General features: G+C 37.1%; 1 protein-coding gene across 1 annotated transcript in view; it reads left to right on the top strand.

Annotated features, from left to right (window-relative positions):
* The first annotated feature begins 4,141 nt into the window (after positions 1–4,141).
* The window catches only part of Hprt1 (hypoxanthine phosphoribosyltransferase 1), a 39,086-nt gene continuing 15,673 nt past the window's right edge, over positions 4,142–27,554 (top strand). Inside the window, exons 1-5 of the mRNA XM_047537136.1 lie at positions 4,142–4,314; positions 14,548–14,654; positions 15,983–16,166; positions 22,884–22,949; positions 27,099–27,116. Of these exons, the coding sequence (XP_047393092.1) occupies positions 4,288–4,314; positions 14,548–14,654; positions 15,983–16,166; positions 22,884–22,949; positions 27,099–27,116 (402 nt within the window). The 5' untranslated portion in view covers positions 4,142–4,287. The remainder of the gene's footprint in view (positions 4,315–14,547; positions 14,655–15,982; positions 16,167–22,883; positions 22,950–27,098; positions 27,117–27,554) is intronic.

The raw sequence follows: 27,554 nt of genomic DNA on the forward strand, positions 1-27,554 counted from the left end.
CCAATTGTACGCATGCCAAAGCCTGCAAGATAAAACTGCCAGGCCACTAGGCAGTAGGCCAGTGGATGCAGGAAATTATAATTTTTACATGTACATAAAATATTACCAGGAAATACAGGCAGAAGAGTCAGACCATAGAACATATAGCTGGGAGTCTGAATGCTCTTAGTTCAATCAATGGTCATGTCTTTATTTATATGGTGCAAACCTACATTCCAATATTTGATTGTTTGGTAATGTTTTTTTTTTTAATTTTGCAGTCAAATCTTTCAGCACATGAGTTCAAACACTGAAGTGCATAATTAATGAAATATTAACCACCGAATCTGTTTCTTAAGAAAGTTGGTGATGGATGAGTAATGTGCATAAAACATTTGTCAGCATTATCATCTACTCTTGGGGCACAATGATGTCACCAACCACATGAAAACCAGAAAACATAAATCTTCCAAGAGAAAAGAAAGCATCAGCATCTATCTCAAAGGTCTATAGTTATTTTAAGAAACCCATACCCAAAGATGATGTGTTTTTTTTTGGTATTGGGTATTGAACCCATAGGTGCTTAACCACTGAGTCACATCTCCAGCCCTTTTTATTTTTTATTTTTGAGACAGGGTCTCACTAAGTTGCTGAGACTGGCTTCAAACCTGTGATCCTCCTGCCAAAGCCTCTAAAGTAGCTTGGACTATAGGACTTCACCACCACACCCAGCCAAGATGATGATTTCAAGAGAGGACATTTCTCTATGGCTCTGTGAATCACTTCTGTGATAATCCTTGCCCATGACAAAAGTGAAACAATATTTTTAATGAGTAGCTCTATTAGCAGAAGAACTTTACAAGCAGTTAAATGGTGCCAGTTATATATTGATATCATTAGATACTTCATTTAGAAAATCAGTTCTATCAGTTGAAGTTTACCACAGAAACAGAACACGATGGATACGCATACATACCTAGATATATCTATTTCTACATTGAGAGAGAGAGAGATTTTTAAAAATGGACTCACCTGGTTGTGGAGGTTTGGCGAGTCCTAAATTCGATGGGGTAGGCAGCAGGCTGGAGATTCCAATCCAAAGTCAGTCTGCTGGCAGAATTCCATCTTACTCAGGGGAGGTCAGTCCTTGTAGTGGCCCTGTGCTGATGAGGTCCACCCACACCATGGAGAGTAATCTGCTTTACTCAAAGTCCACTGATTTCAATGTTAACCTTATCCAGAAAGCATGTGCACAGAAATATCCACAATAATGTTTCACCAAATATCTGGGCACCAGTGGTCAGCCAAGTTGACACACATAATGAATCATCTCAGTTAATTCCAATAATGGTTCTATTTTTCAAAGCTATGGAGACTGATTCTGATGAAGGTAAAACCTCTGACGTTATTAAGACAGCTATTGTCAATTCAGTTTTAAAATTCAACATATGATAAGTATTTTTATGGTGATAACTTTCGTAGAAATACAAATTTTGGAGGAGCACAGCAGCATGATAAAAACATGTTCTTTATCAAGAAACTTGTGGAGCAGAAACATAGCCGGAATTGGTTGTGGTGCACATATAATTGATAATTGTGTTCAAACAAGTAGGTTATAAATTTGTTTCTGGAAAGCAGGAGTGAGGAAGGAAAATCTTTTGTTTTCTTCTTTTTGCAGTGCTGTGGTAAACTTAGGGCCTCACACATGCCAGGCAAGTACTGTATCTCTGAGTTACATCCTCAACCAGAATACATTTTTGTGTGTGGGACAGTAGTGGGGATTTAACCCAGGGGCAATATATCACTGAGCTCCATTCCTTGCTCTTTTTGTTTTTTATTTTGACACATGGTCTCACTAAGTTGCTTAGGGCCTCACTAATTTGTTGAGGCTGGCCTTGAACTTGCATTCCTCCTGTCTCAGCATCCCCAGCCACTGGGATTACAGGTCTGGACCACCATGCCAGACCAGAGTAGATTGTTTGATATCCTTGACTCTTATTTATTTATTTATTTATTTGGTGCCAGAGATTGAACCCATGGGTGCTTAACCACTGAGTCACATCCCTAGCCCTTTTTATTTTGAGACAGGGTCTTGTCAAGTTGCTTAGGGCCTCACTAAGTTGCTGAGGCTGGTATCAAACTTGTAATACTCCTGCCTCGGCCTTCTGAATTGCTGATATTATAGGCATGTACCACTGTACCCAGCAACCTGTCTCTATTCTGTATGACAAAATGATTTTTAATAATATCATATAAAAGGCTGGGGTGGTGGCTCAGTGGTGGAGTGCTTGCCTCACAAATACAAGGCACTAGGTTTGATCCTCAATGCCACATAAAAATAAGTAATATCATGTAAAACTAGTTACAAGAATTTTCTTGATTTCACCTTCAATTTTAAAGCAATGAAAAATTTTAAAAGAATACATTTCAATTTTAAATATAATGTCCAAATTTCAGTAAAGTATTTAGTGTATGAACTAGATTTTCACTTACCAAAAACACAGTATTACATCTTGTAGATTGCACTCTGTTGGCTGTTTTCCATCTTAAATACAAATAAAAACTCCAAGTTGTCACACAGAACAACAAGAGTTGTACTGTTTGTCTATGCAATCACCTGACTCTATTTCAAATGTACTGTTAAAACACAGGAATATCTGAATTTGGAGAAAGGAATGGCAAGCCAGAAGTAAGCTGGAAGGATTCCAAATAGTTGTGTATCTGATTTAGAGACAAATGTGGATAGTTGAATCTACATGTAACAGGGGCCAAATATATAACAGGAAGTTGTCAGAATTAACTTCCAGGTAGAGAAAAATGTTTGTGAAGGAGCTAAGTAATGAAAATGTTCTAATATAAGCTTCAAAGTCTATGCCAAATAGAAATGCATTCATATATTCACCAAAAGGTACATTAAAAATGTTGATAGCAGCACTATTTGTAATAGTTCAAACCTAGCAACTGGCCAAATGTTGATCAACAGGAGAATGAATAACAAGTCTGGGAGACTAGAGGGACGAATAGCATGTAGAACTGTTTAAGGCAAAATTATGAAACACATGACATTGGTATTTTAATGTATGTAACCAAGTACTCTACTAGGCATTTTTATGGGAGGGGAGTGTACTGGATGTTGAACCCAGGGGTACTCTGCCACTGAGGTACACCTGAGTCCTTTATTTTGCTGAGGCTGGCCTCCTACTTGTGATCCTGCCTCTGTCTCCCAAATAGCTGGGATTACAAGTTTGCACCACCCCACCCATCTGAAAGATGGAAAACACTGAGGTTCAGAGAAGTGCAGTGACTTGCCCAGTTTCACAAAACTATCGTTTCATATCCTCCTTCATAAGGAGGCCACGGACTGTGTGCAGGGCTTTGTGGTGGATGCTAGAGTTATATAGGTGAGGACATTAGAAATGGCATCACTAGAAGCAACTGTTGATTGCTTATTTTATCTATTTGAGTCTTCAGGGATTTTTTTCTAATCCCATATAGGAAATCGTGGAGGCAAAAATAAAGATCAGTAATAGTAATAGTTCCCATTGTGTACTGTCCTATGTACTGAAACACACACTCACCTTTAATCTTCATAAAAATCCTGTTAGTGTACTGTTTTATGCTCATTCTATTTACTGAGGAAAAAAGAGGCTCAGAGTCTGATTTGCAGTTGGTTACAAAGCAGTTAAGTGTTTCAGATTTGTACCCTGATCTGGCTGCCTCTGGGGCTGTAGGTCTCACTTCTTAAAACCAGGTAAAGGTTTTTGAAAGAACTGGGCCACGAGTCAGGAAAATGGAAGCCAGAATGTAGTACAAGGTCTTGGCAAGGGGACGCCTGGCTCGAGGGGCCACGTGCTGAGGGAACTCTGAAGCCAGTGTTAACATTAAGGACAACTAGGGACAATACGGACAGAGGTAGGTTTGGGAATTTGGGGATCCTCTGAATGGGAGGCTGAGAGAGAGAGAGAGAGAGAGAGACAGAGACAGAGAAGCTGCGCAGGGGCAGTCGCCGCTTCTTCCGGAAGAAAATTCCCACGGCCACCTCGCGAGCGTGGAAACCGGTAGCCACCGGCGGAGGCGCGCTGGCGAGCGCGCGGGCGGTGCTGGAGGGGGCGGGGCGAGGGCGGGGCGAGGGCGGGGCCTGCCTCTCCTTCGCTCTGAGCGGTTGCCTCAGCGGCAGAGAGCGTTGGACAAACCTCTTGGCTTTCCCGCGCCGCGCCGCCTCCTGCAGCGCCTCCGCCTCCTCCTCTGCCTCTCCGTCGGCTTCCTCCTTCTCAGACTGCCGTCAGCCGCGCGCCGGCCGGCTCCGTTATGGCGACCCGCAGCCCCAGCGTCGTGGTGAGCAATTTGACTCGCTAGCCCAGCCCGGCACAGGCCGGCGCGGCCAGCTGCGGAGTGACGGCGGCCCGGCCTTGTGGCGCCGGGCCCGCACTGCGCGTTGGGGGCCGTGATGGCCCGGGGAACCCCGGGGGGCTGAGGTGGTCACAGGTTCCCTGGTTTGGCTTTACGTCATATGAGGGCGGCAGGGAGGACGGAATGGCGGGGTTTGGGGTGGGTCCCTCCTTAGGAGAGCCCTGGAAAAGCGGGCTGCGTGTGGGCAGAGGAGGTGGAAATGGCGTTTTGGTTGACATGTGCCGCCTGCGAGCGTGCTGTGGGGAGAGGCCGTGGGCTGATTCCGGAATGATGAGGCGGGGTGAGGGCGTGGGAGCTTTCTCCAGAGAAGCCCTTCCCTGGAAGTTTGGGGTGGGGTGAGGTCCTCGAGCATCTCGGGAGAGAGCCTCGGCCCGAAAACCACCGCAGGGGAGAGCTTGTAGGGACCTGGGCTTTACATTTCGTTCTGCAGATGCTATAATTCATATATGGGAATGCGCACTGCCTCCTTGAATCCTCCCAACAGCCCCTGTAACCATAGTCGTGCCTGTTTTACACACCACGAAGCTACTGAAAAGACAGGTCATTTTCTCACGGCCAGAAGTAGCGGGACTTGAATTCAGATATGCTCGAATCCGGATCCTGTGCTCTTTGATGCTACGGAGATTAAAAATGCGAACCTGGTCCTTGCTTTCAAGGACGTTCTTACCACAATCAGCCTCTGATATCTTGTCTTCACCCTCATTGGTTCTTTTTTTCCCCTTGAGCTGGCCAAAATTGTTATCACCTCTTCCCAACCTTTTTGATCATGATTATTAAAATAGCCAAGGCTGCCTGTCCTCACTGCCAGTTAAACGCCTTAGCCTCCTTTATATGCTTATTGTCGTTGTTGATTTAGAATTACTTAGTTACCTGTTGATTGTCTCTCCCGTTTAAACTTCTTTTATTTTTGCCATGCTGAGGCTGGAACACAAGGCCTTGGGCATGCTAGGCAAATGGTGTACCACTGAGCTACGTCAGCCCCTAAACAAACATTATAAAGTTAGGATCACCACTATAACTCCAATACATACAGTGCCTTACTAGTAGGAAGTTTTCAATAATGGTTAAATGAATAAATAATCACTTGAGCCCTAAGAAAGAAAAGATTCTGTTTATATTAGGCATTGTGACTTAACATAAAGAGAAGTGTTCTTAATGCAGTTTGACTGGAATCCTGCTCCTGCTCATTTGGGCTGTTTACCAGCTGTGTGACCTTGGGCATCTTCACCTCTCTAGACTTATGTGCATCTGAGGTGCTCGCTACTGATGTTATTGCCTATGTGAATAAACAATCCTTACATAGTCCCTGACTCGGAGTGAATAAATAAAAGAAGGAACTCTGACTCAAGCTTAGGTCTCTCTCCAGAGCCTATGCCCTAAATGGTGCACTAATATACAGTGAATACTCAACAAATGGTAATGGACTGTTGCTGAGCAAGTTAGATGCCTTTAGCTTAGGGGTATGATGCCTGCACCAGGATACAGAGAATTAGTTATCATTTCTAGTTCTGATTATCAATGGTTTTCTTTGAACATCAAGAAATTTATTGTTTTCAGTTTGCAAATTCCTGTTCCTTTTTAAAAATTCCCTTCCCCTAAATTGCCTTCATGTTAGCAATAACAAACACTTAAATAGTGCTTACCATGTGCTAGTTAACCATTCTTAACCTTTTACATATATTAACTGATTTGATTTTTTTAAAATTTTTTTAAAATTTTTAAAATATTTATGTGGCATTCAAATAAATGTTTTGCTGATGTTATCTAATGTAAATGCCCTAAAGTTACATATTAGGTAGATAAACAGTAACTAGTAATGACCTTGGGCACACATGATAGTGTCCTAGAGCATGTGGATGAAATTGACCCCGGACCTGCCTGATAGAAACTATGCTACTATTTTCATTTTAGAAGGAGTTTCTGGATTTTTGTAATTTAATGTGAAACATCAGATATATTTTACATGCCTCTATCGTCTAAACTTTAGGATGGTAGTGCTAGAAGTGTAATATTATACTAACTGAACTTTAATCTTACCCTGCTGCTGATTTTTTTCTGTGTGTATTGGCGATCAAACTCAGGACCTTGCATATGCTCTACCACTAAGCTATACCTCCAGCCATCTGCTAGTGATTTTTACAGGATTAGTAAAATGGTGCATTGTTTTTGCCCACAGTTGTCTCTTTATTGTCAACAGGGTTTAAACTAACATTAGTCTAGAGGTATAAACCAAAATTATTCTTCAGAACTATCAAGAAATGGAGCAGATCAATTTAGGGGTTTCTTCTTATGAATTGAGTACTATGCCATGCATACTACAGATCCATTTTTCTCGGAGTGGCTGGGTACTGGGGATTGAACTCCAGGGTGTTCTTCCACTGAGTGACGTCCCCAGCCCTTTTTATTTAGTTTGAAACAGGATTTCACTAAGTTGTTGAGGCTGGCCTTGAACTGCGATCCTCCTGACTCAGCCTCCCAGTACTGGGATTATAGGTGTATGCCACAGTGCCTAGCATATAGTTCCATCTTAACTGTTTTCTGTCCATTATTTGTATCTGCGTGGTGCCAAAGGTGAGAAAAGGATCCACCGGATCAGCAGAGAAGAGGTATCTTGGAGTTGTTTTTTTTTTTTTTTTAAGTTTTTTTTTTCTTAAATTTTATTTTTTAACCAGGCAGTGACACATACCTGTAATCCCAGTTACTCAGGAGGATGAGTCAGGGGAATCACAAGTTCAAGGCCAGCCTCAGCATCTTAGTGAGACCCTGTCTCAAAATAAAAAGTAAAAAGGCTAGGGATGTAGTTCAGCAATAAAGCCAGTCTGGTTTCAATCCCCAGTACTGCCCCCCCCAAATTAAATTAAATCAAACTGAGGCATGGTGGTATATGCCAATAATTCCAGCAACTCAGAAGTCTAAGGCAGAAAGATTGCAAATTCAAGGCCAGCCTGGGCAAATTAGTGAGACCCCGTCTCAAAATAAAATTAAAAAAGCTGGGTAGATATAACTAGCATGTTCAAGGCTGTCTTCAGTAACACCAAGAAAAAAGAAAAAGAAGAAGAATTGAAATCAATTCTTGACTATTTAACTCAGGGATAAATTATTATCCACTTTAGGCAAGTGGACCTATAACTACTACATGTATAAGAACATGAATTTACCCAAACACTGTAATCTTTTATTAATATACATGGTGGAATAATAGGCATGTTCACTTTGGACAAAATATATATATATACCGAACAGTTACCAGAAGCCCAAGGTTAAAGATAATTGTAGTTCCATGACAATTTGAAGTGTTTGAATTCTGATTAATGGTGTATTATTTTAAATATTAGTTTGGTAGCACTGGCAGGAAAATAACAATTGAGTCTCAATATTGATATTAATGGTGGTGATTGGTATTTTATGTGGTATATAATTTTTTTTCAAAACTTTCTCATATTTTTTAGTGAACCAGTAAAAAACAGTACTTCTGAACCTCCACAGCTAAAGAAAATCACATTCCCAGTCAAATATTCTCAACTGCCCAAATACTGGTGACATTTTTAGCTTGATATGACATGGTGATCATAATCTTGATACTGAGAGGGACCACACATTAGTACAACCACTATAGAAAGCCAGTATGGAGACTCCTCAAAAAACTAGGAATGACTCATCATATGCCCACTCGGTATTTATCTAGAAAAACTAAAATCAGCTTGTAATCAGCTAGTGATATAGCCACTTCAGTATTCATAGCAGCACAATTCACAATAGCCAAATTATAGAATCAACCTAGGTACCCATCAAGAGATGAATAAATCAAGAAAATGTGGTATGTGTGCACTATGAAGTTATACTCAGCAATAAGAAAAATGAATTTATGGCATTTGCTGGTAAATGGATGGAACTAGAAACAATCATGCTAAGTGAAATAAGCCAGACTCAAAAAAATCAAAAGCTGCATGATTTCTCTCATAGGCAGAAGCTAGAGCAAAATAAGGGAAAGAAGGTGGTTGGGGAGAGTGTGAGATAACATAAAGAAAAGGAAGATCAGCGAAGTTGAAGGATGAGAAGGAAGGAGGAAGGAAGGGAAAGGGGAAGAAATATGGAAAGGATTTAATGATATCATGTTATATACATATATAAATGTACCAAAAAGAATTTCACCTTTATGTATATACCAATGAAAAATAAATAAAAGAGAGGAGAAAGAATAGGGGGAGGGAGAAGGGGAGAGAAAGGGGCAAGGAATGGAGATTGAAATCAAATTCTCTGCATGCAATATTTTGTCAAAATGAACCTGAATACTATGTATAATTATAATGTGCTAATAAAAAAATTAATGCTTGTCATGGTTTAAGCCTTAGGAGGGAACACAAGGAAGATAAATATATGTGTGTGTGTCTGAGAGTGTGTGTGTGTGTACACATATATTAATATATATAAGAATGATAAAATTGAAAGATGAATATACTACTAGCTTACTTTTATATTTAGGAATATCTGCATCAGTAAGTCATAATGTTGGATTTATAATACCTGAGTTAACACAGATTATCCCAAGGGAATGGCATATTATCTGTTTTGATGGTTTTTGAAAATTTTAATGTATCTGAATTATAAAAGGTAAAAGCATGCCACCTAGTGATTTCTGTCATTCTAGAAGCTTAGAGATGTTGTTGGTTACTAGGAGTAAAATCAAATGTATTTTATCTATTGTACATCTTTTAATTCACATAACTTAAGACTCACTTCCTCTCTTCTATTTTGTCTTGTTCAGAACCACAAACAATTGTCATTTTTTTATCAGAAAGAGACTTATGCAGTTCTTGTCACAGATGATAAATTGATGTTGCAAGGTTTATATTAGCTTGGGTTAATTTCCTTGATCACTATAATTTTAGATAATGTATCTTTTTTAATTTTTAGCTGTAGATGGACACAATATCTTTATTCCATTTATTTATATGTGGTGCTGAGGCTCGAACCCAGTGCCTCACACATGCCAGGCGAGTGCTCTACCACTGAGCCACAGCCCCAGCCCTGATAATGTATCTTTATAATTAGAAATTTTATGTGTAAACCACAAGAGTTTTCACATGAAGGCCATTATTACAAATGTGACACACATACAAAAAATATTTTTTTGGTACCAGGGATTGAACTCAGGGGCACTGAGCCATATTCCCAGCCCTGTTTTGTATTTTGTTTAGAGACAGTTCTCACTGAGTTCCTTAGCGTCTCACCATTGCTGAGGCTGGCTTTGAACTCTTGATCCTCCTGTCTTAGCCTCCCAGTCTGCTGGGATTACAGGCATGTACCACCATGCCCAAATGACCACATAATTATTAAGAATTTGTAGTGCCAGTTTTACTGGAAAATAAAATGATCTCAGTAATTTATGATGCCAAAAATATTGATTTTAATTCTAGACAAAAGGTAGATAAGTATCTGTAAATTTTATTACTGACAAGTGTAACACAAATAGTTTAGAATTTGAGAACTGTGTTCTAGAGCTCTGAGGAGGTGCAGTCAGATTTCTGAACTAGGTGGGTATTGGTAAGTAACTCAGAGCTATTAATAACCTGTTCTTTGATTTACAGTTCAACCAGAAATGGCCATAGTGGGAAAGGTGTTCTGGGGGAAAAAGCGCCTTTCCATGTGTACACTACTTGTGACCACTCCAGAGAGCTCCCCAAATATTTTGGAATTGGACCCTTCCCTGAAAGTCATCCAAGACCTTTTTGTGTTCCTCTCTAGTCATTTTTATGTTGGGTACTTGTTATGACCTGAGCATTTGTGTGTTTTCCCCACCCCTAAAATTCACATATTGAAGCCCTTACTCCCAATGTGGTGGTATTTGGAGAGGGGGCATTGGGGAGGTATTTAGGGCTAGATAAGAATAAGACCCTGATCTGTTGGGATTAGCACACTTGTAAGAAGTGGTACCAGAGATCTTGCTATAGAGGAGATCTTGTGAACACACAGTGAAAAGGCCCAGAAACCAAGTGAAGAGGTCTCAGAATGAATCCTACCTTGCAGGCACCTTGAGCTTGGACTCAGTCTTCAGAACTATGACAAATAAATTTCTATTGTTTAAGCCATCCATTCTGTGGGTGGTATTTTGTTATGGTGCCTTTGCAAACTAGTAGTTCTTTTAGAAGGTGTTGGTAATAACCACACACAGCACCGCATTACCCCAAACAGATGTGATTTGTATTGACATAGAAAGTTTGGCACAGCTATTAGTTGATTTAGAAGGCCATGCTGATTCAACATTAGCGATGTGGTGGTCTTATTTACTCTTTACAGTCTAGGCCACAGAATATAATGACTACTTTAAGAGAGAATCATCAGGTCTGGGTAACCTTGGATTCTATGTTTTGCTTTAATGCATATATAACAGCATTTGATATTTTACATTTGTGTGCTTGTCAAGTTAGATTTTAGTACAGATTAAAATTTTATTGTGCTGTACAGTTGTATGTATGCTTTTCCCACTAGATTATAAATTCTTGAAGGGATGTAAATATAAAATAATCCTTGTATCTTCCACAAAACCTATTGCACAGTCCCTTAAGGTGAATGCTTAGTGCATTTTTGTGTAATTTAATTATACTGCAATCCCCAGTTCTAACCCTTCCTATTAAAGCAGCCACTAGATTATTGACTATTCCATATAAGATGAGATTAATATCAGATATTAGCCAGTGTCAGATAAGCTAATAAGATTATAGGTCACCTTGTATATTTCTGTCTAGCTTTTATAGAGAATGACATTCTTGGATGTCTTGAACATGAAGTTATGCTGTTTGGGATGATTAAAACTGAAGTTCTATTCAATTTTATCTATTATATATTATTTCATAGCAGTGGTCCAGGTAAGTGCACGTTAGGCTTCTGAGTTCTCTTATACTATCAACAGCACTACCTGTATCCTTTTTTATAGCTAGCTATGGTTATTCATATACATGTTTTGTCATTTAATCTGCCATAATCTCATTGATGTTATCTTTGTCAAATTGAATCTTTTCTAGTAGGTACAATATGGTAGGTACTCAGTAAGCACTTGAGTATTAGTAATAAGAATACAAGTTCTAGGGCTAGGGGTATAGTTCAGTGGTAGATCATGCGCCTGGTATACAAGAGGCCCTGGGTTCAATCCCCAGCACTCGATAGATAGATATATAGGGATACATATATCTGAGTAGGGGTGCATGCCTCTAATTCCAGCTATTTGGGAGACTGAGGCAGGAGGATTGCAAGTTCAAGGCCAGCCCCAGCAACTTGGTGAGACCCTTTCTCAAAATAAAATTTTTAAAAAAGGGACTTGGCATGTAGCTCAGTGGTTGAGTGCCCCTGGATTCAGTCCCCATTACCCACCCCCACAACAAAAAATACATACTGGGTATGGTGGTGCATACCTGTAATCCCAGCAGCTCTGGAGGCTGAGGCAGGAGGAATGCGAGTACAAAACCAGCCTTAGCAACTTAGCAAGGACCTAAGCAACTCAGTGAGACCCTGTCCCTAAATAAAATATAAAAACAGCTGGTAATGTTGCTCAGTGGTTAATCCCCCCTTGGTTAAATCCCCAGTACCAAAAAAAAAAAAGAAAAGATACACACACACACCCCTAAATATATATTCTTTTCTTTCTAGTGCCCAGTTATGATGACTCTCCATCTATAGCCAATAATTTCTCAAATTAGTTATCCCCCAAATACCCATTTATAAAACAAAATTGTGAATTCATACCTAAAGAATCTCCAAGGATACATGTTTTATGAATTTTATTCTTGCCTTTTTGGAATAGTTTTATTAACATTTTTTAATGCTTGAAACAGTGAACTCTGTAAATAAATCTTTGAAAAAAAAACAAAATATAGGATTCAATTGAAAAATAACAAATCAACTCTGAAACGTAAGTCTGTTTTGATTGGGGTCAAACCTTTGAATTAGAAGTCAATTTGGTGTGTTGACAGATAGGATTACTATTTTGGAGTACATACCTGCTGATAAACTCTAGGCAGAATTCACATTCACTTTGATTGAAATGAGATTCCCAAGTTCCTAGACTACCTGCAAAACATTTAACCAGGCATTGACCCATTTTAATATGATGCAATAGTCTTTGAAGAGTCTTGGGTGAGTCTTGGTTTGCACTTGTGGCAGTGAGTAATTAGGTGAAAGGAGTGAGTAAGCGTCAGGAGAGTTATTTTGGTACTCTAGATCTTGATTTTAAGGCAGTATGAAAAGGTATATTTCTGTTCTTGTCAGGTGATACAAATATATTCTGTGAGCCTGACCTGAATGTTTATTGTATTACCTTATAAAATCAAAGTCTATCTTCTTTTCCCAAAACTTGAACTAAATTTCAGCTTATAAAATTTATAAACTCAATACTTGTTGCAAAATATTCTTGGAATGCTCCTGTACATGACACAAATTTCCCATTTCTATGTTTTTGTTTTTTTTTTAGTAAATGTGCTCTGATGTAAACATGAAATGAATGTTTAGCAAATAATTAGCACTTAATCTTAGAGGATCTGGCATAATCTTTTTTCCCAAAAAGTAGAAAAAATTTCTGCTTATGAAATTAAAACGTGTTTTTAAAAGCAAATCAATATTGACTGTGGGGTACTACAGGCTGACAACACAAAATCCCACCAGAGTCTGAACTCAAAATGGAGCTTTTGGGCCTGGAAGAGAGACAACATGAATTTCAGTTTTCAGCAGTAGAAACCTCAAAATCTTACTGGATTATGTGAATAATATTTTAATCTTACATATGTATTTTTTAGATTTTTTGAAAGTCAAACTACTTGTTCTTAAGCACCTAATAAATACAATGCAGGAAAAAGTACTCAATAAGTATTAACTGATACATTGAGATATAATTATGATTTGACCAGTATTTCTTGAAAACTGCCAGAGTTTTTATCACCACCTTCTTAAATGTGGTAGTTTTGAATATCACATGATGTAGTGTTATAATCCTTCCTGATTTATTTCCCTGAATAAGCTTTGAATATTTCACTTTAGTTTAACGTATCTTTTTGGGGAGGTATTGAGAATTGAACCTAAGGGTTTCTTACCACTGAGTTATATCCCCAGCCTTTTAATTTTGAGACAGGGTGTTGCTAAATTGCTGAGGCTGGCCTCTAACTTGTGATCCTCCTGCTTCAGCCTTCTAGGTTGCTGGAATTACACGTGTGCACCACTGTGCCCAGCAATTTAATGTATCTTTTTAAAGTATCCTATACTTTTGGGGCTCAAAGAACTAAATAAAATCACTCTAACTCCTTCCCAAAGATAACAACTTTTATAATTTTGTTGTATTCTCTTTGGGGGGTGTATAGGTATATATATAATATTTATAAAAATAATCATAGTACATTTTGCCACTTTCAGGTACCACATTATTGGGGTTAAATATTTGTATGCAAGGACTGGGCATACCAAGACAACCAATATGTGGTTCCTATTCAAACAATTTTGGAATATCAACCTTAAAGGCACCCCACGATTTGATCATAATCTCTGATTTCTATGAGTTTGAGTTTTTAAAGGATCATTTAGCTTTTTTGGTGTTTTTTCCCTCTGAGTTGAAAGAGATTATTTGGATTTGAGATGGGACATGGCAGTTTTTGTTCTGTATAGCATGTTAGCTTATTAGACTGTAGTGTACTAAATTTTTAAAATAAAATTTCAAATATACTCAAAAGTGGAGAGAATAGTGTAATGAATCACTTGTTTAATATTATCAATGTTTTGCCACATTTGTCTTACCTCCTTAAAATTTTTCTTTTTGCTTTGTAACCTGAAGGAAATTTCACATCATGTTATTTCACTTCTACATTCTTGACTGTTCATGTCTATGATATATGGTTTTCTTAAATAACTGTAATGGGGCTGGGGTTGTAGCTCAGTGGTAGAGTGCTTGCATAACTCATGTGAGACACTGAGTTCGATCCTCAGCACTACATTAAAAAACAAATAAAAAAGTTAAATTCTAGAAAAATTACTATAATGTATTATCAGGTTATAATATAAACAGTTCTTGGTATTATCTAATACCTAAATTTCTCTGGTAAACTAAGCTTTATCATTTAACTAATCAGATGTTTGTATCCTTTAATGTTATCATTTGAAACAGCTCTATTTCTTTTTCAGATTAGTGATGATGAACCAGGCTATGACCTGGATTTGTTTTGTATACCTAATCATTATGCCGAAGATTTGGAAAGGGTGTTTATTCCTCATGGACTAATTATGGACAGGTTAGTAAGATCTCAAATGGAAATTTATTTTTTCTCGTATTAATTTCAAGTGCCAGCAACTTAAGAGTTAACCACAAGTTAGAGTGGTTGATACTTGGACATAACCTAGGCCAACTTGTTAACTAGTAAATGCTTTCTATTTTTAAGGTCTTCTTTTCAAAAACAAAAAAGGGAGAACTTACTAATCACCCAGTGTAAGTCATGGTATAGTGGGAATCTATAGGGAGTAGAATAAAATCAACATTGAAGTGAGGTTGGAAGAATGAACTCTAATCAGAGTCTATTTTCCCAGTCCTGAACAGGGTAATGGGGACTGGGACTGACTCACATAATGGCAAGGTCAGATTTTGATTATTATGCATATCTAGTTTGAAAGTTTCCCCTCAAATGAATTATAATGAACAGTCTTTCTTTGTATTTAAATATTTGCCTTAAGTGTGTAGCTATTTTTTATTTTAAAAATGTATTTTAAAAATATATCAATACATTTATGTTATAAAACATTCTATCTATAGAGACTATAAATGGAAAGGGTAAAGTTTTCTCAGCCACCTGTATACATGCCCTCCCTTAGATACTGGCTGTGTTCATATATTTAAATGTGCATATATACATATATATTTTAACACGTGTAAGCATTCCACTTATGGATGTACTACAGCTGATTTAACCAGTCCACTATTGTTGAACACTTAAGATCTCTCCGTTTTAGCTCTTACAGACTCTACTAGAGGGAACATCCTTTTACACATGTTCTGTCACTTGCTTAAGAAATTCTGGGTCAAGGGGAAGATGTTTTTCAAACTTTTTTTTTTTTTGGTACAGGGGTGCTTAACCACTGAGCCACATCCCCAGCTCTTTTTATTATTTTTTATTTAGAGACAGGGTCTTGCTAAGTTGCCGAGGCTGACTTTGAGTTTGCAATCCTTCTGCCGCAGCCTCCTAAGCCACTGGAATTACACACATGTGCTAACATGCCCAGCTTATCAAATGTTTTGGTACTGCAAATTATCCTCCCAAAAGTTGTATCATAACTTATGACAGTGTTCTAATCTCGTCTAATGTTTTATATTAGACAAGTATCATTTAATCAGAATTTGCCAATCTAATAGTTGAAAATTCTATCTTGTTTTTATTTGCATTTTAAAAATTTATAGTAGATGTTCAGTGTATCTGATTTTTGAAGGTATCAAATTTTAATTTTGCTTGGTAAAGTAAGGGTATGCTTCATTGGACAAAGGGGATATGTTTTATGGAAGTTTAATGCTTAAGTTATAAAGCTTAAATATATGAAACTTTCTTTTAAATCCCCGATTTTGTTTCCGTAGAACTGAAAGACTTGCTCGAGATGTGATGAAAGAGATGGGAGGCCATCACATCGTAGCCCTCTGTGTGCTCAAAGGGGGCTATAAATTCTTTGCTGACCTGCTGGATTACATTAAAGCACTGAATAGAAATAGTGATAGATCCATTCCTATGACTGTAGATTTTATCAGACTGAAGAGCTACTGTGTAAGTACATTTGATATGATTTTAAAAAATATGACAGCTCTAGTTTTGCCTGTATTTTCTTTAAAGCTCTGCAGGCTATACTTATATATTCATTTCACTTGGTTACAGTGGGATTTTTCTAATGTATCCATTAGTGATTTACATCAAAGTAAGTATTATCTTTTTCAAATTAGTCACCTGAGTGGCTATATACTTATTTTTTAGGTTTTTTTGTTTGTTTTGTTTTTCAAGACCAACTCCTAGGATTGTATTTCTTATAACTAAAATTTTTCCTTTACAGGGATTTCTCTTAACTTCTTCATAAATTAGAATAAGTTCAGTGTTTGCTGATTCATGAGTTAGTATTGTAGTCCATCTTTCATTTTCAACTTTCATTCATGTTTTTATAGAGTAAGAACACTTACATTTGAATTTGAACCTTCATTCTCTTCATTAATTATTTATTTGACTCAAGTCTGGCCTTTTTCACAATTTTTCAGTTTAATTTCCTTTTTTTCTAGAAGATAATTTTTCCTCAGTCCTCAGTGACTCATCCCCTTTGGTGGAGTTCATGGGGCAGCACCAGCATGTCTAAATTGGGGCAGGGTTTTGGTCTTTTCTGGGCTTAGCAAGATCAGTTTCTGATCACCTTGCTGTGAATGGCAGAGTTCATGCAGTAATGTAGCTTCAAATACAACTTGGGAAACAGGCATCAAGGGACTTGCTTGGGAAGTGTCTCCAAGAGACATTTCATAGCTGTGGCCTCTGCTGTGTTTCAGATAACAAACTTCTTAGCAGCCTTGTCCTTGGGCACACGTCAGGCACGGTTTGTGCAGCAAATAGGCTGCATGCTCCTCCTTCATCTTTTTATTTATTTATTTATTTTTAATTTTTTTTTTGCCATCTTGGAAGCAAGAACTAGAAAGTATTTTTTCACATTTTGATCAGTCCTATGGGTAATTGGTCAACTATTTAAGTATTATCATAGACATCTGTATCCCATCAAACCCTTTCTGCCCATGTATCATGACATTACTTCCTACTTGCAAACTTTTAACTACCCATAGCTTTGCTTGAATTAACAACTTATTAAAATGTGGATTCTTACTCAACAGAAATTATTGATTGATTGGTTCATAGTTTGCACTTGGACTTAATTCCAGTCAGTACATCTGCTGGCGTTATAGCTGACCAGCCTTTAATAACATCGTTGCTTAGAGTCAAAACATTTACTTACAGTCCATGATATGATTTATCTCTTTGGTCTTGTTTAGCCTCTCCCCACTGTACAAAATAAATCTTGTTACTTTATGATTCATATCTGGGGATTTGTGCAGAATGTTCTTTCTTTGAAAAGCAAAAACAAGCAAAAATGGGGGAGTTTAATATTCTTAAAAATGTTATAGTTATAAAAGCAATTTGGAGCTGTAGAAACATTTTGAAATTTTAATTCCATTTTCTACATTTAGTAATTTTTAACTTTTAGTTTTAGATCTTTGAGGATTATTAGACTGAACTTCTGAATGGAGAAAAAAAGCATGAACTCAGGCTGGGGTTGTGGCTTAGTGGTAGAGCACTTGCCTAGCACGTGTGAGGACGTGAGTTTGATCCTCAGCACCACATAAAAATAAAATAAAGGTATTGTGTCCACCTACAACTAAAAATTTTTTAAAAAATTTTAAAAACCATGAAATCTTAAATATAAACAACATTTTATATTAATTTTTGAGTAGAAAAAAATCCATTATATTTTATGTGAAATTCTGTAAGATTTACTACTAAACAGTAGAAATTAAGAAAACTGTTCAGATACTCTGTGGACTGGAAGTAACATTTCCAACCTATTTAATAATTCAACAGCTTGTCCTGGAAGGTATTCACATACATATAAAAAAACTAAAGAGCTTAATTTGATAAAATCATACGTTCATTATTTTAAAAATCATACAACTGCAGAAAATTGGGCTGGGGAGACAGCGCAGCTGGTAGAGTGCTTGCCTCATAAGCACAAGGCCCTGAGTTCCATCCCCAGTACCGCAAAAAAAAAAAAAAAAAAACTGCAGAAAATTATAAAGGAATTAAGTCATCCAAATTCTGCTACCACTTTCTAATATTTTAAAGAATTTTTTCAAAAAAAAAAAAGAATTTTTTCTCTGTATACCCACACATTATTGTAGTTTATGTACTCAGAATAGCTAGGTAATATTTTTAAAAATATTTTTAGTCATAGACGGACACAATGCCTTTATTTGTTTATTTTTGTGTGGTGCTGAGGATCAAACCCAGTGCCTCACATATGCTAGGCAAGTACTCTGTCACTGAGCTACAGCCCCAGCCCCATTAGGTAATATTTTACTTGCCTAGGGATGAGAATTAGCCTGGGATTCCAAATTTTTTTTTTTTTTTTGGGTGCTGGGGATCGAACCCAGGGCCTACTGACTGAGCTATCTCCCCAGCCCCCAATTCCAAATATTATGTTTGATTAAGATGACACTGATTAAGACTTACTACTGTTTTTTGTGCTTCTAAAAAATAAAACTTTTCCAGTTATATTTATGGTGCCATCAATTGTAATAATGTTGATTTTAGGGGTATTAAAATGTAATGTGCATCTTAGAACAATGAAAAATAGTATTATATATTTGATGTCCTTTCTTGACCCTAAGATTGTGATATTCAGAAAAATGAAACAGTTCATAAGTATGCAGATAGATTTCCTCTACTATGAGGTATTTCTATAGTATTTTTTTACTAAAATAATTGAATAAAATTAATGACACTTTTAGAAGAAGTTTTGCAGGGCTACTGAGGATTGAACCTAGGGCCTTGCACATGCTAAGAACGTGCTCTGCCACTGAGCTACATCCCCAGTCCCAGTTCTTTTTGCTTCCTTGAAGTTTTCAAAGTTTCTAGGAACAAAAAAATAGGAACAAAGTTCTTCCCTATTATCCTCCTTTTTTCATCCAGATGCCAAGATGACATAGAAAGACAGGCACTGGGGCTGGGGTTGTGCTTAGTAGTGGAGCACTTGTCTAGCATGTGTGAAGCCTTGGGTTTGATCCTCAGCACCACATAAAAATATATCAATAAAATAAAGGTATTGTGTCCATCTACAACTAAAAATATATTTAAAAATTTTTATTTTTTATTAAAATTTTATTTTTATGTGGTGCTGAGTATCAACCCAGGGCCTCGCTTATGCTAGGCAAGTGCTCTACCACTGAACTACAACCCCAGCCCCCTAAAAAAAATTTTAAAAAAGAAAAGAAAAGAAAGGCGCTCATGGTATTTGTAGACCTAAAGAGTTTCTCTGGGAATTTAGGTTAGGTATTTGACAGTGACATTCTGAGTTAAAGGTAACTTGGACTCTGGTTGAGAGAAGTAAGGAGAAAGGATGTTTGGGGTGGATAAAGCAACTCTGAAAGGGGGGGCTCTCTCCTCACCCATGCCAGTCTTGTCCCAGACTTCTCCATACTTGAAGATGAGGCATTTAAGAGGCACTCAGTCAAGGGGGACCGTGGGAGGCTTGTCAGGAAAGGAGGGAGGTGCAATTCCCATGGCCAGCCAGATGGGGTAATTGATACATGGATGCAGTTTGGGCACTTATATTCCAGCAAGTGGGCTGTACCATTAGTCTTACATAGTTCTTCTTTATTAAACTCTGCTTAAAGGGTTGCTGTGTTTTCATGAAAAAAGCCTCAGGAGAAACAAGCTAAAAACCTTGGGGCCAACAGAATCTTGGAGATTCAGACGTTATAGAGCACCAATGTTCTGTGTGCTTGTAATTCTCATGTCTCTTGCCCTGTCATTGCAGTCTTTGGAGCCTGGATATTTTTCCAGTACTCTGCACTTTTGTTCTTGTGTTGTTCTTGTGCCTCTCATCCTTTTCTCTCTCAAAAAGGATCAATTGGCATTGGACTGTAATACCACATTCTTACAGAAGATGGCAATATTTAACAAGTTTATAGTGGGAATCGTTTAACATTATCCACTCTCATCTAAAGCTTCAGTTTTTCTACTTTTTTTTCTATTAATGCTATATGTTTGAAATGCTGTCTTTTAAGTTAGTTAGAATAAGGAGTATCTGTAATTTCCCTAAGATGAGAAGTAATATGCAAGGGTCTTTTGATATCATAAAGTCATACATTTAGTTTACAACTTGGAATAGTTATATGGTGGATTTTTTTTTTTTTTTTTTTTTTTTTTTTGGATACCACAGATTAAACCCAGGGGCATTTAATCACTGAGCTATATAAACCCCAGCCCTTTTTATTTTTGATTTTGAGACAGGGTCTTGCTAAGTTGCTGAGGCTGGCTTTGAACTTGTGATCCTCCTGCTTTAGGCATGTGCCACTGTGTCTAGCATTATATGGTATTTTATTTATTTATTTATTATTTTCAGTGCTGGAGATGAAACCTATCACACATATAAGAAAGTGCTCTACCGGGGCTAGGGATATAGCTCAGTTGGTAGAGCGCTTGCCTTGCAAGCACAAAGCCCTGGGTTCAATCCTCAGCACCACAAAAAAAAAAAAAAGAAAAGAAAACGTTCTACCATTGAGCTATACCCCCAGCCCAATATGGAGTAGTTTTAAACAAAAGTGGTTTCATAGGCAACACATTGGTCTACTACTTGGTCATTTTTATTGTTTAGGTATTCTTTTTTCTTTTTGTGGTGCTGGGGACTGAACCCAGGCCCTTGTACATGTTAGGCAAACACTCTACCACTGATCCCACTGATCCACATTACCAGCCCTGTGTTTTTAATTAGCATTGTTCTGTGTCAGTGTGTATTAGATTACCAGATTCTTTTTAATAGTCTCATGTTATTATTACTTTGTAGATTAACTTCATTAATTTAGGTAGTTCCCTGTTAACAGACATGTTGGTTCTTCTTTTTTTCTTGGACCAGGAATTGAACCCAGGGTCGCTTAACCACCAAGCCACATTCCCAGCCCTTTTATTTTTTATTTTGAGACAGGGTCTCACTAAGTTGCTGAGGCTAGCCTCCAACTTATGATCCTCCTGCCTCAGCCTCCAGAGTTGCTTGTCTTACAGGTGTGGGCCTCTATTCCCCTGGTTCTTTTTAAGGAACAATTATTACAGTGGACATCCTTGAATGTACCTTTGCATATTTGTAAATATTTTTGTTGTATCAATACCTGGAAGTGTTGATTGCTGGACTGAAATGGCATGCATGTTTACTTTTTCTCCTTTTTTTTTTTTTTGTGGTGCTGGGGATTTGAACCCAGGGCCTTGTGCTTGCAAGGCAAGCACTCTACCAACTGAGCTATATCCCCAGCCCCCATGTTTACTTTTTGTGTGTGTGTGGTGCTGGGGTTCTGACCCAGGGCCTCACACATGCCAGGCAAGCACTCTGCCACTGAGCCACATCCCAGCTTGCATGTTTTTAATAGGTAGTGTTATATCCTGTTCAAAAGAGGTTGTGCAGATTTATACTACCATAAATGACAAAAGTGTTTGTTTCTCCTCAGTGTATTCGTCAGGCATAATTTTGTATGGATGGATGAGTAATAGAATCACATTCTTTTGGTATTTGTTTTTTAGGTATTTTCTATGTTCTGGACTTCTATAAATTATCTAATTGTGTTCATTCTTCATCTTCCTGTGGCTTCTTATTTTGGAGCCCAATATCTGTTATAGATTTTTTTCAGTTTGGGTTCATGTCAGGGCTAAGTTTTTAAACTTTCTAAGAATGTGAAAAGTTTTCCTACATTTTCTTCCAGTCCACTTACAGCTTTGTATTTTACATTTAGATTTTAATCCATCTGGAATTTATTTTTGTGAATGCTGTGAGGTAGGGACCATACATTATTTTTTTTCAAATGGATAAGTAGTTGACCAAACACCATTTGTTGAATAATCCATCTCTTCCTTACTGACTTGATATACTATCTTTATCATGTACTAAATCCTCATATGTTGTTGGGTCTGTTTCTGGACTCCACTTTGTTCCTTGATCTCCTTGTCAATTACTGTGCTGGTACTGCACCATTTTAATTGCCATAGCTTTATGGTATGGCTTGCTGTCAGATTGGGCAAGCCCCAGCGCTTTCACCCAAGTTTTCTGTCTTTAATCCAATACATCCACATTTGAGTTTTTACCACTAACTACAGTGGATGTTGCACATTCCCCTTTGAAACTCCCATAAGAGTTTCTGGTGGATTCTGTGATTGCAGAAATTGAGAGCGTAAGCAGTGTGCCTTAAAGGACTATGGATCAGACTTAGTTTCCCAGACAGTGTGAAGATGACCTGGGCCTGGGATAGACTTTTCAGGACATATCCTTGGGTTTGGATGTGATAATAGACCAACCTCTACAACTTGCTTGACTCGTGTGGTGGTACAGGACCAGAACCAGACACCTGTCATGCTAAAAATTCCCCTTGTGGTTCAAAAGTGACCATAACTGATATTGGGTGGCTACTCTAATACTGTCCACTCAAAAATGGGTGTAGCCTATTTTTAGGTCTCTTAAAAACATCAAATCAGTAATGACCAATTCAGACTTTTTAATTTTTACTAATCTCTACTTGAAAGTTACTTAGTCATTCATTTCTGGAAACTTAATTTTTATAATTCCTATCATTTAGAATATAATGCTGTGGACATTACATAGCTACATAGCTAACTTCTTAACTAGTTTCCATTTGATAATTTGAAGTGTATGTATACTGAAGATGCACATATTCATATATATGTTTTCTTTTAAACTAGAATGACCAGTCAACAGGAGACATAAAAGTAATTGGTGGAGATGATCTCTCAACTTTAACTGGAAAGGTGCGTATCTTGAAGGGGAAGAAAAGAGTACTTATGCCAAAAGTCAATTAGTAACACTGTTCTTTCAATTACTGAGAGGTAGTTTACATAATACAACTAAATGAGGAGGGTTATTAACCCTTGGAAGCAATCTAGGTTAATTATCTTTCCCTATATTGTATAGCCAAAAGATAGCTGAGTCTAGTATTAAACTTAAAAGTTAATATTGCCAAGTACTGTTCTCTACCTCTATAGGACTCTAATTTGGAATCCTTCAAAAATTATAGATGGGAGTGCTAGAGTTATTAGCTCAGTAAAAGAGTGCTTGCTTAGCATGCTCAAGTCCCTGGGTTCAATCCCCAGCACTGGGGGAGAAACCTACAGATGAAGAAACAACAGGTTATTTAACTTCTCTGTGTCCCAGAGGTGAGTAGGTAGGGGTGATTCAAGGATTAGTTGATACATGTAGAGCTCTTAACAACAGTTTCTAGTAAAAAGTACACTAAATAGATTCAGACATATTTTAAGAAATCTCAGACACCTGTCATGCTAATAATTCCCCTTGTGGTTCAAAAGTGACCATAACTGATATTGGGTGGCTACTCTAATACTGTTCACTCAAAAATGGGTGTAGCCTGTTTTATAAATAAATAATTTTATTATTTCTTCTTTTAATCGTTGGTGGCACTGGGGATGAAACACAGGGCCTTGTGTGTGCTGGGCAAATGCTCTACCACTGAACTGCTCCCAAACCCTTTTTATTTTTCATTTTGAGATGGGATCTTGCCTGTCAAGACTGGCCTCAGATTTGCAATCCTTTTGCCTCACCTTCCCCAATAGCTGAGGTGTGTGGGGATTACAAGTATGTGCCGTCACAACCAACTCTGAAGAGTTTTATTGGGCTGGGGAGATAACTCAGTCGGTAGAGTGCTTGCCTTGCACAAGGCCCTGGGTTCGATCCCCAGCACCAAAAAAAAAAAAAGAGTTTTATTAATATATGAAAATTCTTCCAGATATTTTCCAGTATTGATTTTGCTGTCAAAATCAATTATTTGTCTCAAGGTATTTTTAAATTTCCCTTTTGATTTCTTTATTCTTTTTATACATTGAAAATTTTTGAGTAATACACAATAAGTGATGGAATGCTGCTTTTTTTAAAAGCTGCCAGTTATTGTTTGCTTATAAGACCTGTGTCAAATATAAAGGCATTAATCCTGGAAGAGTTTCATAACAATCCAGTAAGGATTGTATCCTTATTTTATAAATAGGGAGTTGAGGGATGGAGTTATAGTTTGAAACAGCATGGAATTAAGAGATAGGAAAACTGTCTCATAGTCCCAAAGTCACACAACCAGTAAGGGATAGAGCTTGAATTTTAATGCAAACATTTGAAGTTCTTTCCTTCCTCTGGCTTTTGGATCTTAATGGTCACTGCTTATTTAACTGAGTATCTGTAAGAAATTTTTAACATAAAATACTTAAGTGAAATTCTGTGGTCCTATATCAGAGTTATGCCAATCTGTTGTCGACCTCAGCATCTTTTGAAAATTTCAGAGAAGAAATTGTAATCTGTTGATGCTTTTCCTCTCCTTTACATTCTGTATACTGCTGCCAAACCTGTTCTCTTTCCCTTTTAGCATGCTTTGTCCTTATTTAGAATCCATTTGAAACCCTTATTTCTACAATCAGTTTTAGCACTGGAAGAGGTCTAGCCTTCATGGCCTTCTGTGATTGAGTTTGACCTTGCCTTTTCCACTTAATGGATCTGTCCCACTGTGTAGCTCTGTGATCTTAAATAGGTCTCAGTTTCTAAAATAACTTTTTCATGATAGTTGCAGTAAAGCACATTTATTGTGGAAAAATCAAGAAATACAAATTGTGTGAAGTTATTTCTTTGTGGTGAGATAATGGGATTATTTAAAACTTCTTCATTTTAGCTTTTTGGAATATTTATACACTATGCAGATACATATGTATATATTTTTCCCCTTTTCTCTTATTAATACTTGAAGATATGGGCTCTGGGCCTTGAATATACCTTATTCAAATCCTTCTCTTCCACTTGCCTATGTTTATAACTTTAAACAAGTCATCTGACTTATGAGCCTCATTATTTTCATTTATTAAGTGGGGAAATAACGACTTGACAAAGTAAACTCTCAATAATGTGACAGTTCTCATTCTTTTATTTGTAAGCAGTATTGGAATCATATTCTACTATAGATTTAGTATTGGGCAAATATTTAATCTCTCTGGATTTTGATTTATATAAACTGTCTTATAAAGTCTATGATTATGACTTAATCAGGTTGTAAAGCTAGGATTCAGTTTCTGTGTTTCATAATTCCATGCTGTTTTTCAAACCATGACTATCCCATTGTGTGAATCACTGCTTCAGTGAGCCATAGTCACTGATGGGAATGTGTTATCCTTCAAATGTGCTAGTTAGGGTAGGGAAATGTTGAGAAAGAACCACATAGTAAGTGGTGAAAGTTATTAGTCCAGTAATTGATTATATTCCATTTTCCTAAAGCTTTAAATTATAGTGTCTTTGAAGAAACAAATTAGTTGTGATAAGAGGAAAGGAGTGGAACTAGCTTCTTAAGCATCTACTGCTGCATTACTGTAATTATTATTTCATTTAATCCTCATGACTATCCTGTAAAGGAAGTATTGTCCCTTTCTTTTTCTTTCTTTCTTTTTTTTTTTTTTTTTGTACTGGGGATTGCACTGAGGGGCACTGAACCACTGAGCCACATCCCCAGCCCTTTTTTGTATTTTGTTTAGAGACAGGGTCTCCCTGAGTTGCTTAGTGCCTTGCTGTTTCTGAGGCTGGCTTTGAACTCTTGCTTCCCCTGTCTCAGCCTTCTGGAGCTGCTGGGATTACAAGCATGCATCACTGTACCTAGCTGGTATTGTCCCTTTCTGTGGAGGAGGATGTGGAAACTCAAAGTCATACAACTGTTAGGTGGTAGAGCCACAGTTTGAATCAGGAAAAATCTAACTCCAGTGTTTGTATTCCTTATACTACACTGGGATTTATTTGAACATAGCTTTTAAATATATTTTTTCTACCTGTAGAATAGTCTAGGAAATAGGCTGCAGTTGTCTCTACTAACTGTTCCACCGAGGGTGGGTTAGAATGAGAGAAGTAGTGTGAATTGCCAAAATTATGGGCTAACCTTACTTCATTCTGCACTTGGACCTATCCAGGCTTGCAAAAGGTATTGCCTGCAATGATACACTACTTTGAGATACGGAAATGTTGAAGCTTTACTTGGTTATAATTTTACTATTAATACCTGGAGCAGTGATTCTTCAATCTTTTATTTGTATGTCTCATCAAGGTAAAGTTTAAAAAAACATTCTAATTTTTCATGTAACACAGTGGATGTTGTGTGCCCTTCCTTGGTAACACGTAGCTTAGAAAAGAATGTAGAACTTTAAAATTCTGATGCTATAATTTATGACAGAGTATAATGACAAACACGAATAAAATAGTGTGGATATTCTTGGGGCAGTGATTATAACCATTATGTGAAATGCTTCCTCATTCCTATAAGGACAGATAGAATGCTTCTCTGCTTTGGGAAATAATCATTAGATGGTATTTTCTCTTAAGAACTCTTATAGCTATAAAATTCTGAGATGTAGAAAGTAGGGTGAAGGTTATAGTGGGAGGAAGTATTGGTGTCTTTTTTAGTGTAGTCCAAAAATATAGATACATCCATATTAGTATATGCCTAATAGGAAAATGAATTCTGAATTGGATTCAGTATGGTAACTTAAACATATGATTTTGGAGTTTTTGTACAAATTACAGTTCCTAGAATATTAGTGTCAGAAGACACATAAGAGGCCAACTAGTTCAAGTTTCTAATTTTACATTTGGGAAACGGGCCTAGAGAAATATCATGACTTGCCTAAGACCTTGCATTAAGTAAGGAAAGAATTTTATAAAAATGAACACATGGGTCAAATTTTATTTATGAAAAGTTTAGTGTTAAGGACTTCCAAATTGCAATAGATGACCAAATGATTTCAAGAAGAATTTGATATAGTCATTAAAAACAAGAATTTGGATAATTTCCTTAGAGTTTGTTATGATGTAATTTCACTTACTATTGGAAATACTTATTCGTTATACTGACTTTTCTTTTTTTCTTCTAGAATGTCTTGATTGTCGAAGTAAGTTTTTACATTTTTTAATATAATGTTTATGATTTTCTAATTTATTGTGTATCATCCTAAAGGTAAGCCAGGGAAAGAAATTCTTCTTTATTAGTTTTAATGGTGGGCTTGTGTTTTATAAAGACTGAGTGATTTTTTTACTGGTAAAGGAAAAAAACTTAATGTATTTCCTCTTTTCGTTCTGAATTTTTTCTTTCTAAACATGTTACAAATATATATACACACTCACACACATATACATACATACATATTAACTTTAGTGTTTTGCTTAAATTTCCTCTTAAGCAACATTTGGTATATATGAAAGAATATTTGTAATTTTTATCCTATTTTCCATTACTATTATGTCCTGAAGTATTGAGAATGTAATAATAGCCAAATTTATACAGTGCTTACTTTATCCGGCACTATTCTATGTCTAAAGAAGCAGAGAGA

This window comes from Sciurus carolinensis, chromosome X (genome assembly GCF_902686445.1).
Source record: "Sciurus carolinensis chromosome X, mSciCar1.2, whole genome shotgun sequence".
Classification (NCBI taxonomy): Eukaryota; Metazoa; Chordata; class Mammalia; order Rodentia; family Sciuridae; genus Sciurus; species Sciurus carolinensis.